This window comes from Micromesistius poutassou, assembly GCF_964030765.1.
Source record: "Micromesistius poutassou genome assembly, chromosome: 1".
Taxonomy (NCBI): Eukaryota; Metazoa; Chordata; class Actinopteri; order Gadiformes; family Gadidae; genus Micromesistius; species Micromesistius poutassou.
The window spans coordinates 8,982,619-8,999,575 of record NC_140271.1 but is presented as its reverse complement, the minus strand read 5'-3'; the positions used below and the strand labels follow the sequence as shown (position 1 = coordinate 8,999,575).

The 16,957-nt window shown below is 44.5% G+C and overlaps 1 protein-coding gene across 2 annotated transcripts in view; it reads left to right on the top strand.

Moving 5' to 3' along the window:
- hoxb3a (homeobox B3a) overlaps positions 1-16,240 on the top strand; it is a 35,173-nt gene extending 18,933 nt beyond the window's left edge. For both annotated transcript variants that reach the window (XM_084488661.1, XM_084488660.1), the window contains exons 2-4: positions 4,798-4,864; positions 12,434-13,173; positions 14,484-16,240. In XM_084488661.1, coding sequence (XP_084344787.1) covers positions 12,555-13,173; positions 14,484-15,361 — 1,497 coding nt within the window. In that variant the 5' untranslated portion in view covers positions 4,798-4,864; positions 12,434-12,554 and the 3' untranslated portion in view covers positions 15,362-16,240. The remainder of the gene's footprint in view (positions 1-4,797; positions 4,865-12,433; positions 13,174-14,483) is intronic.
- Positions 16,241-16,957: the final 717 nt, after the last annotated feature.

The window sequence follows — 16,957 nt, the reverse complement described above, 5'->3', positions numbered from 1 at the left end:
TTTTTATTGTAAAAGTGCATAAAGGAAAGTGTTTAAATAAGTCCAAGCTGATGCAGGTCCCCTATGATGCATGTTGTCAAATAGATGAGCATGACATCACTCAAGGGAATGGAATGTGAGGTTTTTTAAGGTGATATAGTGAAACTTTACAGACCAAAGATAGTAAGGTTCTTAAAGTGAACTTGCACGAAAGCCTTTTAGTGCTATACACATTATCATTGATTTCTAATTGTATCTGGAAAAGAGTGATTGAATGTATTGAGGTGTATATAAATGTAATTGTTTCATTTTATAAATAGCGAGAGTGCACTTAATGTACGAGTGCAATCAAATGTGCTTAAAGTCTTTGATACTGATAGGCTAATACAAATGCTCAGGTTATTTGACAGAGGTTTAAACACTAACATAAAGAGTCCACTGTTAGTTATATCTCACATCTGGTTGTTGTAGGTGTGCCAAATTGTTGAGGAACAGCATTTAGAGGTTATTAGAACCCTACAAGGAAAACCATCCAAAATGTCCAAATTGCCCCAACATTTCTCTACCATTTTTGCTGAAAACAAGATAATGAGTGGACCCTGTTTGACTGTACTATTACCTCAAAGTATTGTACAGACAACAACTGGCCAAACAATCTTTCTCTAAACTGGTCCAAATTACACAAAAATAAGACTCTGACGACTCCTAAAAAAAGGGTATTGGTATAAATTGGTATACCATAGGTTCGGTACTCATAAAGACTAAAATAGCTAGAGTTCCCATTTCCAGTCAACATTAGCTGACTTTCCATTGGGTTTTATGGCTAACTCCAAGAAGCTGCTGTGTTATCATGTTTTCAGTGTCTTTATTATTCCCTGTTATTTCTACATTTTAAAGATTAGCCAAATGATTCAAATGCGATGAGAAGCTACCTGGAACCAAAGGGACAACACAAACCACCACAAACTACTTTGTTACAAAACAATACGTCTGAGGTGTTTGATACCTTAAGTAACCCATTACTCAGCCACAGTGATTGAGGAACATAGTGGTGTTGACATGTCCTAACACGTTGTATCTAGTGTGTCTCGGCTGCCAGAAATGTGCGGCGTACTAAATTACTTCTTTCACAACAAACTCTCTGTGTGAAATAATCTCAAGAATATAAGTAACGAAAACTGTTAAGAATGCTTCATCTTCATCTGAAAAATGTTTGGTTTATGCAATCTAATCTCATGCCAACTGACTTTACATTGTCATTGCTATCTTCCACATTTTACCCACACTATGAGTGAGGTGCATAGACTCCAATATTCCAATAGAAAGAAAACATGTACATTTTGAATAACTTTTCTAGGTTGAGGTACGTATATAATGCAATTTGTAACTACATAATTCTGCTCCAGTTTTTGAACCAGTCCAATCTTAAATCACCATGTATACTGATTGATAGGCCACCATGTGTGCAGTCAGGGTTATGGGGACTAAGGGAATGAAATGGAAGTTCAATTTTACAAGTGGGATGTTTAATAATAGACTGAGTGCATGGGAGCAAGACCAACCTGCATGCATTGAGGAGAATAGTTAGCCTTGGGGTTTAATCAAACACCAATTTGGACCCAGACACTTTTTTCTCTCTCTCTCTCTCTCTCTCTCTCTCTCTCTCTCTCTCTCTCTCTCTCTCTCTCTCTCTCTTCTCTCGCATCTGTTTGCTGCTTCAAATATATTCAATGGTAACTCTAAGATAACTGTATGAATGCTCCATCCTCCAGCCATGTGGAGTGACAACACACATCGCCTCTGCTTATCCCTCCCCTCCTCCATCTCTTCCTCATAGTCACAAAGTCCTCCCGGTGGTCCTCCAACCTTGTTTGCTCAATCTTTTCTTTCCGTCCTCTCCTTTCATTGTGAAACTCCTTTTTCATACTTGCCGGATGGCCAGCACCACAACCGGTTGGTGTTGAAACATGGGTATCCTCCTACCAGAGCTGGGGAAAGGAGATGAGATGCAATGCAGACTATCTCCATGGTTGGAGGCTAGTTTGTCATCACTTTGCCTGATTGTGTTGGTGGCGATGATGCTCTGTGCTATGTGTCTGTCCCATCACGTAGTTGGAAAGACCAGTGCACTTGTTGGGATTTATTACAATTATAATGGCAATAATATTGATTATAAACGTAATATGATATAAGTTATCCTATAGACCACGTTGTGATAGGTGTGCTATGCACAGCAGCGATATGTTGAGTCTGTGGGTGCTAGTTCCTTCTATAGTGCAAAAGTTTATAGTAGCCTATGTGTATCTTCTCCAGAGTCCATTGCGTTTTCTTGAATTGAGTAGCCCGCGTTCTTTCTCACATTATGTTCTTGTAGCTTTTTGACTTCATGAATTGGAAATTGCAGTATTTATTGGTTTGTTGGTTTGTTTATGACTAAAGACTCCATTACCATCTTTCTTTATATTATTATCACTCACTTAATGTAGGTTCCTCTACTTTAAACAAAGGTTGAAATTGTTGTCTTCTCAAAGCATCACAAATCTCCTATTTCAGTCGGTGAAAATAAATATGAAGCCACGATGCCAAAACGGTAGCCAGCATTGGGGTGTAATGAATTGGTAAACACATAAAATGGGCTATAAAACAGGGATTCCTAAGCAGTTGGTTTGTCGATTGATCATTAAACACAGTGACTTATTTATACTCTTCGTGCCAAAGGTCACTTGGAGAGCTCTGCAACAATCTGTCTTTTCTGTGTTGCTGGCAGCGACCCTTCTCCGCCAGGCTGGTAATATTAGAAAACCAAGACCCCAACACACTGGTAAACTATAGGTCACGTTTAGCCCTAGGAATTACTATTCTGATACCAAGGCATGTCCTGAACTGTGATCATTCGTATTTTAGGTATTGGTCTATAGATTTGAATCTGGTTCCTATAGGCATCTGTTTGTGTGTGTGTGTGTGTGTGTGTGTGTGTGTGTGTGTGTGTGTGTGTGTGTGTGTGTGTGTGTGTGTGTGTGTGTGTGTGTGTGCTGCCCTGTGACGGCACCACCAGACCACAGGAGATAAAGAAGTATAATGCTGATAAAGTAGTTGAAAGAAAGAGAGACGAAAGCTGAGCTTGTGTTAATTTGTTTAGCTAGGCTGCAGGAGCAGTGTGATTTTACTATTAATGTGTTACATGTATAGATTATATAACCATATCAGACCTTTTTTTACTGAGAAATAAATGCTATGTATTGCTTCTGTTGCATTTCCATGCATGCAACTATATGGCGGGTCTTTACAGCGCGTCCTGGTTTAATTTCCATCTTAATGAGTATTGTTTAATTAAAAGGTGAAACCTCTTGATTTAATTACAAAGGGCTCTGTGAGAAAGCATTCATTTTTGGGGAGGACAAAAATGTGTCTCATCAGCTGTTCTTGAACTGAGAGCAACCTCCTCCCTTTGTTTCGGGGGGCTAGGCTAGCTGGCTAAGCTAGTCGACAGGGGCAGCGTCGACCCGGCATCACTTTCTAGGCAACTTTAGACTAGTCAACTGCTCTGGGTCGCAAGGGTAGAAGGCGGCCCGAACACCACCGAGGTTTACCCGTGAGGGAAGCGGAAAATATCCCCTGGCCTTAACGATAATCATGGAAGGTAGCCAATGTTGTGTGTGTGTGAATGTCGTGGAAGGATACAATAAATAACTTTATTGCAGCATCGCAGGCCTCCGTCGTAGTAGTAGTAGGCTAGTAGTGGGGAGGTCGGGGATCCTTGGTTTTGATTTATGTGTTTGGGGGAAGCTGTCAGGAGAGGAAACAGTAATAACAGCCGCTATGCAACAACACGGACAGTGATTTTTTCCTCCACTTCTACCACAACAGAGTGGATCCTATTCAATTATTGCACTTTTTTTTTTAAAAAAACGTTTACTGACGGAAGATCTGCGTTTACGGATATGGATGCTCATTTCTCTCAATCTCTATTTTGGTTCTTGGAGGATATTCTTATTTTGCGTTCACGCTTAGATTGTCTTGGTTGGTTTCTTTGGGCAAATTTGCACACTTTGCTGCGTTCTGGATTTGGGTAGACTTCGTTTAACGCAACATTCACACCTTACCTCTCTGGTCTATGGGATGTATTTTCCTTCAAAAGGTACCGATGTTGAAGTTACTCATGACCTTTCTAGTATTGGTAGCCTACTATACTATACAGGGCATGACTTTATTAGGCCTTTAATTGTATTAGCCTAATTGTTTTATTTCGAATCATTATGATTATTGGTTGTTGTTTGTGTTTTAGGCCTACGTTCAACGAAAGTTATAGGCCTACTGATAGAATGAAACGAATTTAAATGAATTAATGCATTTTTTTAATTTTGTTTTCTAATCCATAGGATTATATTGTCGGCTCCGTCTTATATGACATATTATAGCCCAGGCCTGCTTTTTGCACCATGTATTTGAACATGTATTTTTACTTGTAGGCAAATCCAGATAATTCTACCTGAGCAGGCCACAAATGTTTCTGCACTATACTTTTATGGCATAGGCCTATTTATTGGGATAATTTAAATGATTTCGAATCTAATCGAATCTCTCCTTTCCAGTTTGGTGTAATGTATATTTATTCAGGTATTTCAGAGATAATGAGTGTAGGTTACACACGCCGTTGCCCTCGGTTCTGTCCCGTTTTCAACCCGTCCCGTTGATCTACAAGAGGTCTCTTGCACTCTATCGGATTTCCAAAGACCCCTCCTTTGATCGCTTCTCTATATTTTTCTTTTTTTTCCCTTCCTGCTTTCCCCATGTCTCCCCATCGCTGCCACCCAGCAGTTTGGACGAGGAGCTTTGTGGAAGCCGATTTCTTCACTCAAAACAACACAAAATAAAAAGTCTCTCGGTGAGTACACAAATTGGTCTTCATAAATACCTTCTATTTATTGCTTCTATTAATAGCTTCTATTCATTTTGTCATTAGGTCACTGAATCTATTTTCTCAAACACATAATTGTATTTAATTTGCATAGGAAAGGAAATTATTAAATATTTATACAAAATCAAGGCTATAGGCTGCATTTCCCAATAAGTTCACCGGCGAAATGTGTTTTTTTTGCGTTAGGCATATTAATTGTCTTTGCAACTCCGCAAATCCAACTCCGATGGAGGCCTTTTAAGGATAGGCCTATTAATCATTCGTTATTTTCATTATCATAGGCCTATTTATGTTTGTGTTGCAGCTCGTTTAAGTAAAGACCTAGTGGTACACCATAGTTGCATATTCAAATCGATCTTAATATCCTCGATAACAGAACAGTTTTATATTATGCATGCTATGCTGTAGTCCTATATTGCTGAACATATATGTATAATATATATTCTACTCATTCTCAGTTTGTGTGTGTAGTTTCAGTTTGTGTGTAGTATGGCTACTGTGGAAGGTAATATTTTATTTTGATGTTGGTAGCGCCTAAGCAAATGTGCTTTAGGCCTTCTCGTTCATTGTAACGAATGGGACTATTCGTTATTTAATAGGCGATTATAAGACATTTGTTTTCTGTTCGGAACTTCATTTGTCAATGGCCTCATTCCTCTAGCACAGAGAATACACAACATTTCCATTTCACCAGACGTAATGTAGGCCTGTGCCTTAATGATCTTCAGTAGTCTTTTCTTAAGAAACCTCAAACATGAGTACATTCGATTAGGCCCTATAGTCTCACAATATAACACATTAAATGGTATGGTGATGGTAAAAACAAGTTAATATATCTTGATCTAAAAGAGTTGTTTATTGTAGACTAATAGGCCTAATTAGTATTTAAATTACCATTTTTAGTTGTTAATAGTTTTTTGACAGCCAAAATCGCTTACAAGAGGCAATTGGCTTATATATCACACCGCTCAAATAAATAGCCTATTCTAAAAGTGATAGCCTAGGCTATGTGTTGATGTTGTCGTTGTTTTTCATAAAGAAGACTATAGCTCGCTATAGTTAAGAGTCAACACGTGTTGAGCCAAATCTATCTTATTTCCATACGCCTTCTGTTGGAGTAACGAAGGGACAGGACAAAAAGCGAACGTATTCAAGAACAAAAACTCGAATAACTTGAGTTTTGGTTAATGAACAAACTGGCTTTCGTTCAGCTCAGTTTAGAACGAGTTAGCAAATCCCTTGTTCTCACAGGGTCGCTTTAAGAGAAAGTTGCAGACAACGACATTCTGGTCTCCTGCCTTCCACCTACACTGAGTTCTTTTCAAAACCTCATACCAAGTGATATCTATTTAAAGTTGTCCTGCTTGCCCACAACTACGCACGCACACACACACACACACGCGCACACACACACGCACACACACACACACACACACACACACACACACACACACACACACACACACACACACACACACACACACACACACACACACACACACACACACACTGCGATGCAGAGATGTGAGATATGTCATAAATCTCCCGTAGCCATAATCGACAGCGGTTACATCCTGAATAATACACGACACTGTGGCCAGTGAGCGAGAAAGCCGAGTGTGAGATGTGTTTGTTTGATGCACGACATTCTCACATTGAAGAGAGAAAGGCTTGATCGTTTCATTTGTATTTTGGCCGCACTTCTGCTTCTACTACTCGTCGTATTCTTTGGCGTATTCTGTCAGTAGGCTCTATGGCTTCACCTATTATTGTTTTGGTCATTTTTGATGGTGGTCTGGAATATGCAAACAATTGTAATGAAACGTTATGCTCGGAGCAACGCACAGAAACCCTGATTTCATTTCCTGAATATCTATTTGGTGCTGATGAGTTGTACGGTATATATCTAAACAACCCAATGCAATGCCTAATAATGTCCTACATTTTCACATTAGAGCTAAAGCACCATAACAGCTCACTCGACTAAAAAGTGTCTTATGTACCACGCACATCCGCGTGCCCGCGCTTGTGCGTGTTTGTGTTTGGGTTGGGGGGTTCTGTGCATCTTTTCACAAACATGCGAAACCAAAAAAGTTATGCGAGCCATATGCTACATAGGACCCAACGGCTGCTAATGCTGGGCGTAGTATTCAGACAATGGACATTTAGGATTCGATTACAATAATTGTCTCAAGGTAGGCCCTATATGACTGGGAAATTGGATTAGACTCGACTATTTATAATATATGCATGGATGATAAGCCTATACTGTAACGTAAAGCCTATATATTTTCCACCTGCATAATATGATCTATCGTAGCCTAACTTGAGGGAATATAACACCCTTTTATCCCATCTCGGTGGAATTAGCATATTTCCTGAGTGAGTGTTCATGAAGCCGCCACTGAGCGGTGTGTGATGGAGAATCAAGGCGTCCGTGAGTCGAGCGCCGTTATTCCCCAGTAAAGCGATGCTGATACGAGGCCTGCATTGTCAACACAACACATTCAACCCGAGCCGAGGAAATATAAGGCAACACCTGCTACAGCTGCTCCACCGCCGTGGCACTACCTTCGGAATAACCCCCTATAGGCCTTAAAACACCCGGCCAGAGGGATACACGGAGCCCGACGAAGAAAGGAAGAAGAGACCCCCCCCCCCCCTCCCCACCCCAGAGGAACCAACGCATACTATCCTACCTACAGACTATACAGAAATGAGAAAAATATAAAAGCCCCCAAAATGAGATGGGTCGACTCTCCGCGGCAGGCCCTCCTTTCTCAGGGGGCCGCCTGTCCAAGGCTGCTTGTGTGACGGTCTCCTCCGCCACCGCCGAGCTGACTTACTGAGCGACAGGGGGCTAAAGGGGGAGAAATCTGAGGCCATTGTTATCAGCAAGCGGCGTTGGAAGTTGGACTAGGCTACCAGCGCACTGGTGCTGGGGGGGGGGGGGGTGGTGCTGGCTGGCTGGCAGCCTCTCGGCTCTAGGATCGTTCGCTCGCGTGTCGTTTTCCCTGACTGTATACCTTCCTGCCCTTTTTTTCCGTGTCTCGAGCCCCGCTCGCCCTCCGCTCGCTTCCGACAATCGTTCTCGCCCACACGGTGTCCGCTGTCACCTCCCCGCAGCAGCACGGGGATCCCTCGACGCAGCCCGGGCTGGTTCTGTTTTGCGGTGTTGTGGCGGTCGAGAGGCGCTGCTTGCTGCTGCTGCTGCTGCTATAAGGAGTACCCGTCGTCTCGAGACATTACCGGAGGAGCGGGATTCATACCACCGGCAGCGGGTGTAGCTTCTAACACAGGGGCTGGTTGGTTGTTGAATCAAGACCATAGAGCCCCGGTTAGAATTAAGTAGCTGAGAGAGAGAGGACAAGAAAAAAAGAGGCGGAGGGGAGTGTAGAAAGAAGAAAGAAGATCAGGAAAAAAAAGCATCAGGATTCGTTGTTTTATTGATTATCCACGGAGGTGCCTAACATGAGGAATAATATATGATGCGGTGTTGTCGCCGCGTTGGGTTCGCCCGAGGCTGAGAGAAGGTAAGGAAAAGACACGCTCGGTGCTGGAAGCTGGAGCCTGAAACACCAGCGACTCTGACACCCGGTTTGAGATCCTACTGGCCTGTATTTCCCAGATTGTGAATGGCGGAGAGTGGATGGCTCTGTGATTTATGGCCCATATGACTTCAATCTCGGTTCAAGCAGAGTTCACAATGCTTTAAGATGCCTTACACACCGCAAGCGGCCCACTTCTTCTAATCTCTCCCTGGCTTTCTTTTATCCCCAGCTCGGCCTGTCTCTTGTGTATTTATTGTTTTTGTTGTGGCTATTCAATTACTTTATTTCTCCAGCCATAGGAACCCACAGTTATCATTTAATTGTTCATCATCAAACGAACTATATTTATTGCCGTTATTTTAGTAGGCTAAGCACTCCTTATCAAGTTGCTGATTTAAATAGGCCTGTATTTTTAGCACATTGTGTTGTTGACTTGTAATAGGCCTACACAAATTGCCTTTTTTTATTTTTCTAATTGCTTTTCTATAGGCTACATCAAACACCCTTGTTCGAGTATTTTGACCTGGCCTCCCTATCCCCAGAAAGTAACTTGGTTATTATTAATCTTTCTCGGAGAATTTCATCCATTAAGGAAATATTTTATTGTTCCTGGGCTTGGCTCCAGTAAAACCCCCACATTCTCTGTTAATGGGATAACGAATACGTAGATTGTCCAAGCTAATGCATTTTCCTCCTTCCCTCTCTCTGTCTCTACCTCGCTTGCTCTCTGTCTGTCTCTCTTCTCTCTCCCTCCCTCTCTCTCCCTCTCCCCCTATCTCTCCGCCTCTCCCCCCCCCCCTCTCTCTCTCTCTCTGTCTCTCTGTCTCTCTCTCTCTCTCTCTCTCTCTCTCTCTCTCTCTCTCTCTCTCTCTCTCTCTTTCTCTCTCTCTCTCTTTCTCTCGCATAGCCTCATATGACAGGCGCCATTTGTAATTTTTTTGTCCCCGAATAAAACCTAGTCGACAGCCTCAGCCCCCCTCCATCTCACTTCCCCTGTCTCCCTCTCTCTCGTATTATGTTGTTTTTGTTTTGGTGACTTTATTTCTGTGCTGTCGGAATTCAGCAGTAAGGCTAACTCTGCCTATGCCTGTGTTGGGCTGGGCCCCGGGTCTAAACGGATTATACAGGGAGGCGTCTAGTAAAGTTGGTGATTGTATTAGCAGTAGCCCTACAAGCTAGGGCAGAGACATTACGTGTCCCATTTAATGGCGAAACAACGATATGATTTAATAACATATTCCTCCTACACTCTCTGCCCTAGCCTCTCCCTCCCCTCTCTCTCTCTCTCTCTCTCTCTCTCTCTCTCTCTCTCTCTCTCTCTCTCTCTCTCTCTCTCTCTCTCTCTCTCTCTCTCTCTCTCTCTCATGTCTCTCCCACTCTCTCTTCGCCTCTCGCTCTCCTCCCATCTCCTTGCCTGGGACAATTCCTTAGAGTAAATAATTAGGATTCCGGCTTGTCTAGCAGAAAGATAAATGGCTGACATTTGTGACGTGCTGAGAGCTGATGCTCCAAAGCTGGAGCTTTTGTTCTATTCCTGTAGGCCTCTCACATTTGCGTCACTGTAAATACTTTTTTTTTTTTATCAGTAGGACTGCTTCTTAAACAGAATCTGTAGTTTATGTGATGTGAAACAAATCCTGGTTTTAATTTAAATCCTGGAAGAATCATGTTCTACCATTTTTCTTTCATTTTGAGTTAGAACTTGGCATTTAATTGAAGGCAAATCTTAATAATTTCAAAGTATGTCTGAATATAACTGTATTCCCTTATTTTGCTTAAGTAAGGTATTAAATAGTGTAGCCCAAGATCAATTCAATTCAGGCCAACACCCGTTCATTTCTTAAGGACTACATTTCCGACAAACGCTGACAATTCGTTGGCCTATTTCAGTTTGTTATTGTTTGTTATCATTTACCAAATATGCCTATATATAATTCGAAGACCTTCAGACAATTTTCACTCAGAAACAATCTTAGCCCTCTTTCCTGGAAGGTTTTATCTGGCCCTTCTAACCGTCCAGGAGAAGTGAATGCCAGGTGCTCTCTCGTGCTTGACAACTGGGCCTCTGGGCCACCCCAGGGGTGAGCTCCAGATAGGGTGTTTGGTGGGCTGAAGCTATTTTTTCCTACCTCTATTTTCATTCGCTTACTACTTGCCTGCATCTATCTATATAGCTATCTCTCTCTCTATCTATCTATCTATCTATCTATCTATCTATCTATCTATATATCTATCTATCTATCTATCTATCTATCTATCTAGGCCTATATATGTATCTTTATTTATATCTATATATGTATCTATCTAGCTATCTATATTTATTTTGGAAGCTTGTTTATTTATTTTACTTATTTATTTATTTATATGTAAGGCTATCCAGTAATGTTAACGAAAATACGTTCGAGGGAATTGTTGCAGACATTGAGACCAGACGTATATTCATGTAGGCTATCTCAGGTTTCCTAGGCTAAGCATAAACGAAAAAAAAACACAAATGGCAACAATGGCTATTGGTCTTCCTATCACAAGTAATGCATTTCTTCCACAATACCGATAACCAAACAAAGTATTATCCCTTTTGTATCGAATCTCAGTTATCTTAAGTTTATTTTAAATTGTTAATTTGTGCTGTATAAGAAGGAATTCACGAGAGACCGAGCAACTTATGTAAAATGTGAAACGACAGTAGGCCTATAGGCCAATTTCGTAACCCGCCGATAGCAAATGTTTGAATTAAACGGCTTTACTTTTAAATAACCACGAAGGATAGCCAAAAAAACACAAGTGAGGATTTTACACAATTACAAAATAAATTGCAAGGGATAGCAGATTATCTCAAAACCATAGTTAGGCATAATAACAAGTGGCTCGCAATTGGCAAAATCAAACAAGGTAGGCTTATTTATTTTCGTACAGGAACGACTGAGTTTAGCTGACCGCGTAGGCATCTGCATAATGCTATGTCGTCAACGTCCGATATCCTCCGTCTCTTCATTTAGGATCTAGACCAGGGTAGATTTGTTAGTAAAAATACACAATCAACGAACGAACTGTAATAACGAAAAAAATGTCAATGTAATAATAGCCTCATATTAATAATATAAATACTCTACTACTACTGATAATGCTACTAATACTATCTAGGCTACTTAGACTACTACTACTACTACTACTAGTATGCTACTACAAATATAACTTTCACTTCTAATACAAGTAATAATCACAACATAACAGTGTTACAATAATAACAACATGAATAAGAAAAGGACAATACTATTTCTTAAAAAATGAAGGTTACAAGATCCTGCAGCCTTGCTTGCATGGGCCTGCCTCGTGTTTGTGTGCATGTCTGTTGTGTGAGATTGGACCAGGCACCTTTATGTGCTGATAGAGTGAACGATCAAGAGATAGAGAGAGAGAGAGAGAGAGAGAGAGAGAGAGAGAGAGAGAGAGAGAGAGAGAGAGAAAGAGAGAGCAAGTTAGAGCACAAAAGACAACGAGAGAGAGAGCTAAATAGAGAACAAGAGAGCACAAGCTAGAGCGCAAGAGAGAGACAGAAAGAGAGAGAGAGGGAGTTAGGGGTAGATATAGAGAGAGAGAGAGAGAGAGAGAGAGAGAGAGAGAGAGAGAGGGTGTTGGAGTGAGAGTGAGAGAGAGGGGGGGAGAGAGAGAGAAAGAGAGAGAGAGAGCGAGAGAGGGTGTTGGAGTGAGAGTGAGAGAGAGGGGGGGGAGAGAGAGAGAAAGAGAGAGAGAGAGCGAGAGAGCGAGCCAGGGGTAGGAACACAGCTTGCTCTCCCCTTGCCCCCGCCAGTGGAGCATCTGCAGGCCGTGCTCTCCTCCAACGGTGGAGAGAGGAGGGGGTGAGGGGAAAGAAAAGAAGAGAGCGAGCCCTATTCATGTCATGGCGCCTTTCAGCAGAGGAAGATGGATTTATCCTTCCTATATCTGCCCCGCTCTCTGATTATTCTCTGTGCTAACCTTTCAGGTCAGATTCCAAGGGGCCGTTGGAGAGAGACAGTCACGTGACACCCGGTGCCAAATGGTCTTCCGGCAGCGCCTCTCAACAAGGACCGGAGAAACAGAAGAAGCCGCCACTTCTCTCGGAAATGCAGAAAACCACGTATTACGACAACTCCTCGACGCTTTTCGGTGGCTACTCGTCGTACCAGGTCCAGGGGGCGGCGGCGGCGGCGGCGGCGGCGGCGGTCAACGGCTTCGGCGGCTACGATGCCGTCCCCGTGTCCCACCACCAGCCCAGCTTCCAGTCGGCCAGCCACCTGGACGTGGACTCGTACCAGCGCTCGGCGTGCTCCCTGCAGTCCCTGGGCGCCGGCGGCGGAGGGAGTAGCGGCGGGGGCGGGGGTCTCCAACAGCAACACTTGGCCAAGAGCAAGGAGCTGAACGGCAGCTGCATGCGGCCCAGCCTCCCGCCTGAGCACCATCCGGGCGCACAGGCGTCCCCCCCGCTGCCCCCCAACGCCAGCAACGCCGGCACCGCCCAGCCGCCCGGGGGGGTCGGCGGTTCTGTGGCGGCGGCGTCGTCGTCGTCGGTCGGTAAGCCGGCCAATCCCGGCAAGCCGTCCAATGCGTCGGACTCGCCGTCGTCCGCGGCCTCCTCCCTGCCCCCCAACCCCACCATGACCAAGCAGATCTTCCCCTGGATGAAGGAGTCGCGGCAGAACACCAAGCAAAAGAACAGTTCCCCCAGCTCAAACTCGGCCAACGGTGTGTAGCATGCCCCTGCTTCGTCCCCAGCTGCCGTCTCGCTCACTTCACTGTCTGTGCTTTCCTGAATCCCCTTTCTTCCTGTCTGCTTGGTTTGTGGTCTAGGAGCATGCGTGGTGACGGCGTGTGTGTGTGTGTGTGTGTGTGTGTGTGCGTGTGTGCGTGTGTGTGTGTGTGTGTGTGTGTGTGTGTGTGTGTGTGTGTGTGTGTGTGTGTGTGTGAGTGACGGGGTAGACAGGGTCCATGCATTGTGGTACACATTTCTCTGGATAGGAAGGTGCTTTGTTTTCATGACAGACCTTTGAATCGATGAAAACTAACGCTCCACACTGACATTGAAATTGGAAGTTGAGTGAAGTTACATTATATATCAATTAAACATGAATGAACCAGTGAAACGTGTCTGGATGTGGATGAGGCACACACCTGATAGACAGGTTAAGTAATTTATTAATGTTGAGTAATGTATTAGGGTTTAGTTATTTATTAATGTGCATCAAGTATGGTCCCATTGGCTGGCGAAGCTCTGTGTAAGGTACTTTCCCTGTGTATCTTATCGTCTCTGCATATTGCTGAGATAAAGCTGGTGATCAGCATTGTATATGCTTGTGAAAAACAGAGAGAGAGCCAGAGACTCTGTCTCAGTTGCAGATTAAAAGCACATGTTTTTTGGTATCTCTCACCGTTGCTCTAACACATCAATAACAATAGCAACCACATAGATACGAATCCAAACACACACACACACACAGTAACAAAGTGTGTTGTCTTGTTAGCAGATCTACTGGTTAAAGTAAGAGCAGTGTGAGTCCAACCAATACAGTGCGGTTCTTGCACTCTGCAGCTGTTGCTTCAAGGGATCTGTGTATCCAGCCATGATGCAATTGAGCAGCCGAGGGCCAGCATTCAGCTCTTAATAACTGCCACGGTTATGAAGTGTTGACAACTAATATTAGGCGTGGAGGGATAACTTGGCTAGTCTGCTGGCCTTTCTAACAATCCCCCACCTCCAACACTACCACCACCACCACCAGCACCACCCCCACTTTTAATAACAAAACGGAACGCTTCCAATCACCTCATGCCAGTATTCTAATTGTGTTTGAATATTGTTCCTCTCTTCTGCCTTTTGCCACCATTACTTATTTCATTTATTGCTTCCCTTCCTTCTTCTGTGTCTTTCACTTGTTCTTTCTCCGTTGTGGTCATTCTTTGACTTTGTCTTTCTTTTCTTAACTCCTTGTCCCTCTCTTGACTCTCTCTCGTGTACTGTCTTATTTTCCCCCGGCTCCCGTCTACGGTTCCCTCAGCGCTAGGAGGAGGAGGAGGAGGAGGAGGCGGAGGCGAGAGCGGCAGCGGCGGAGAGAAGAGCCCCCCGGGCGGCTCCTCGGCCGCCTCCAAGCGGGCGCGCACCGCCTACACCAGCGCTCAGCTGGTGGAGCTGGAGAAGGAGTTCCACTTCAACCGCTACCTGTGCCGGCCCCGGCGCGTGGAGATGGCCAACCTGCTCAACCTGTCCGAGCGGCAGATCAAGATCTGGTTCCAGAACCGACGCATGAAGTACAAGAAGGACCAGAAGTCTAAAGGCTTGGGCTCCAGCTCCGGGGGGCCCTCGCCCACCGGCTCCCCGCCCCTGACCATGCAGTCCACCGCTGGCTTCCTGAACTCCATGCACTCCATGGGGGGCGGAGGCTATGACGCCCCCTCGCCGCCCTCTTTCGGCAAGCCCCACCAGAGCGTGTCCTACTCCATGTCCACTGCCTACCCCAACGTCTCCATGAAGGGCTGCCCCTCGCAGCAGAAGTATGGCGCCCCGGCCCCGGACTACGTGGACCCTCACGGCCACCATGGCCTCGTGCAGGCCAACAGTGCTGGATATGGGACCCCCAACAACATGCAGGCCAGCCCTGTGTACGTGGGGGGGGGCAACTACGTGGAGCCCATGTCCGGAGGCGGGCCTACCATGTACGGGCTGAACCACCTGGGCCCCACGCCCCCTCACCACCAATCCATGGACTACAGTGGTGCGACCGCCATGTCGACCGGCAACCAGCATCACGGGGGCGGAGGAGGAGGGCCCCCGGGCCCTTGTGACCCCCCCCCACACTCAACTTACACAGAGCTGTCGGCGCACCACACCTCGACTCAGGGCAGAATCCAGGAAGCACCCAAGCTCACTCACCTGTAGCAGGTTTGAAACAAAATAACTATGATGGAAGTGGAGAAAGATGATGGAATGATTAACATGATGCCATTGGCTAACAGGCTCAACCCGGTCCATGGGGACTGGGTGGAGAGAGAGCGAAAAAAGAGATTGGGTATGTGTGATAATCCAGTGGTTTATGTTGCTCAGGAAAGGTCCAAACTTGTTTGAGGGACTTCCAATGTGTTGTCAGGGTTCAGCCACTATAACATCAAGTCAAATGATGCTATTAAATGAATAGATGGTTAGAAGTGTCCAACCGCCATACATGTAAGACCCAGCTCCATAGTGGATAGGCAGAAGGTTCCAGCGCATCGGAAACACCAGACCAGTTTGCACCTAGATAGCTAGACTAGGCTGATAAGTGATAGTTGGCTAACATTCGCCAGAGTTTTGAAAACGTGGGATGGTAAATGATTGGAACAACAATGTTTGACTTAGAACTACCTCATGTTACTACAATGCCATATTAGGCCAACTTTTTATCAGGTTCAGGGTTTTTCTTGCATAATTTGAGGTATTAGGGTTAGAGTTAGGTTTGTTCAATTTATATCTCACATTTCTTATTTTGATGTACGCCAAATTACATATAACTGTAACTGTTATGGTCCAAAAGCAGTGGAGGACCAAATCCATGTACACAGCTAGCAATACTTCCCCACACATCTTTGAAGATTTGCCAACAATACTGAAATCTGCTGTTGGAATTTCCAAAGCTTTAATGCTTGGATTTCAAACTTAGTAAATACTGACTGTCCTAACAGTTAGTCACCTTAGTACACCCTGGTCGCCTTTATAAAGTTATGGATGGAGCGTAGTGGGGCCTAGCATGCAGGTTGAAAATAGACCTTGTGCAAGGAAAACATCTGCGGTTCACCTTATGCTTCTGCTTCACTGTGGCTTGGAATGCTTTAAAGGCATGTTTTCATGATAGCACCCACCCCCATTTCATACACACACACACACACACACACACACACACACACACACACACACACACACACACACACCTCCCATTGCCAAAGCAAGGGGTAAATGAAATATAGAGGGTAGACTTTTTAATGGTGGTTAACGAGGTAGTTAGATTAATGATGCTGGCAGCTCTATTACTCCAAGGAGCACATCTTATTGTCAGTCCTGCTGAGTTATGTGTGTAGGGCTCTTCTGTGTGGAGGTGTGTGTAGGTAAGAGGAGGATAGGTGGGGAAGCACACAGGCATGCAGCAGCAACAACAACAACAACAACAACATATTCACCAACAAAAAACAAGCCCCAGCTACCCTATGCTCCTCACTTGGAAGAGGGAACAAGCATAAACCACTGGATTGTTGCCTTTCTATATGTCTCTCTCTCTCTCGCCCTCTCTCTCTCTCTCTCTCTCTCTCTCTCTCTCTCTCTCTCTCTCTCTCTCTCTCTCTCTCTCTATCTCTGTCTATCTCTCTTCCTCTCCCTCTCTCCCTTTCTCTTTCTAAATATCTCCTGCTATTTCCCTACTGTTGTTTGTCTTGGGGAGCAGCATCATTCACTGAAGCATGCTTCTTACAATCCCTCATATTCCCCTCATACTCCCGCCACAACCGC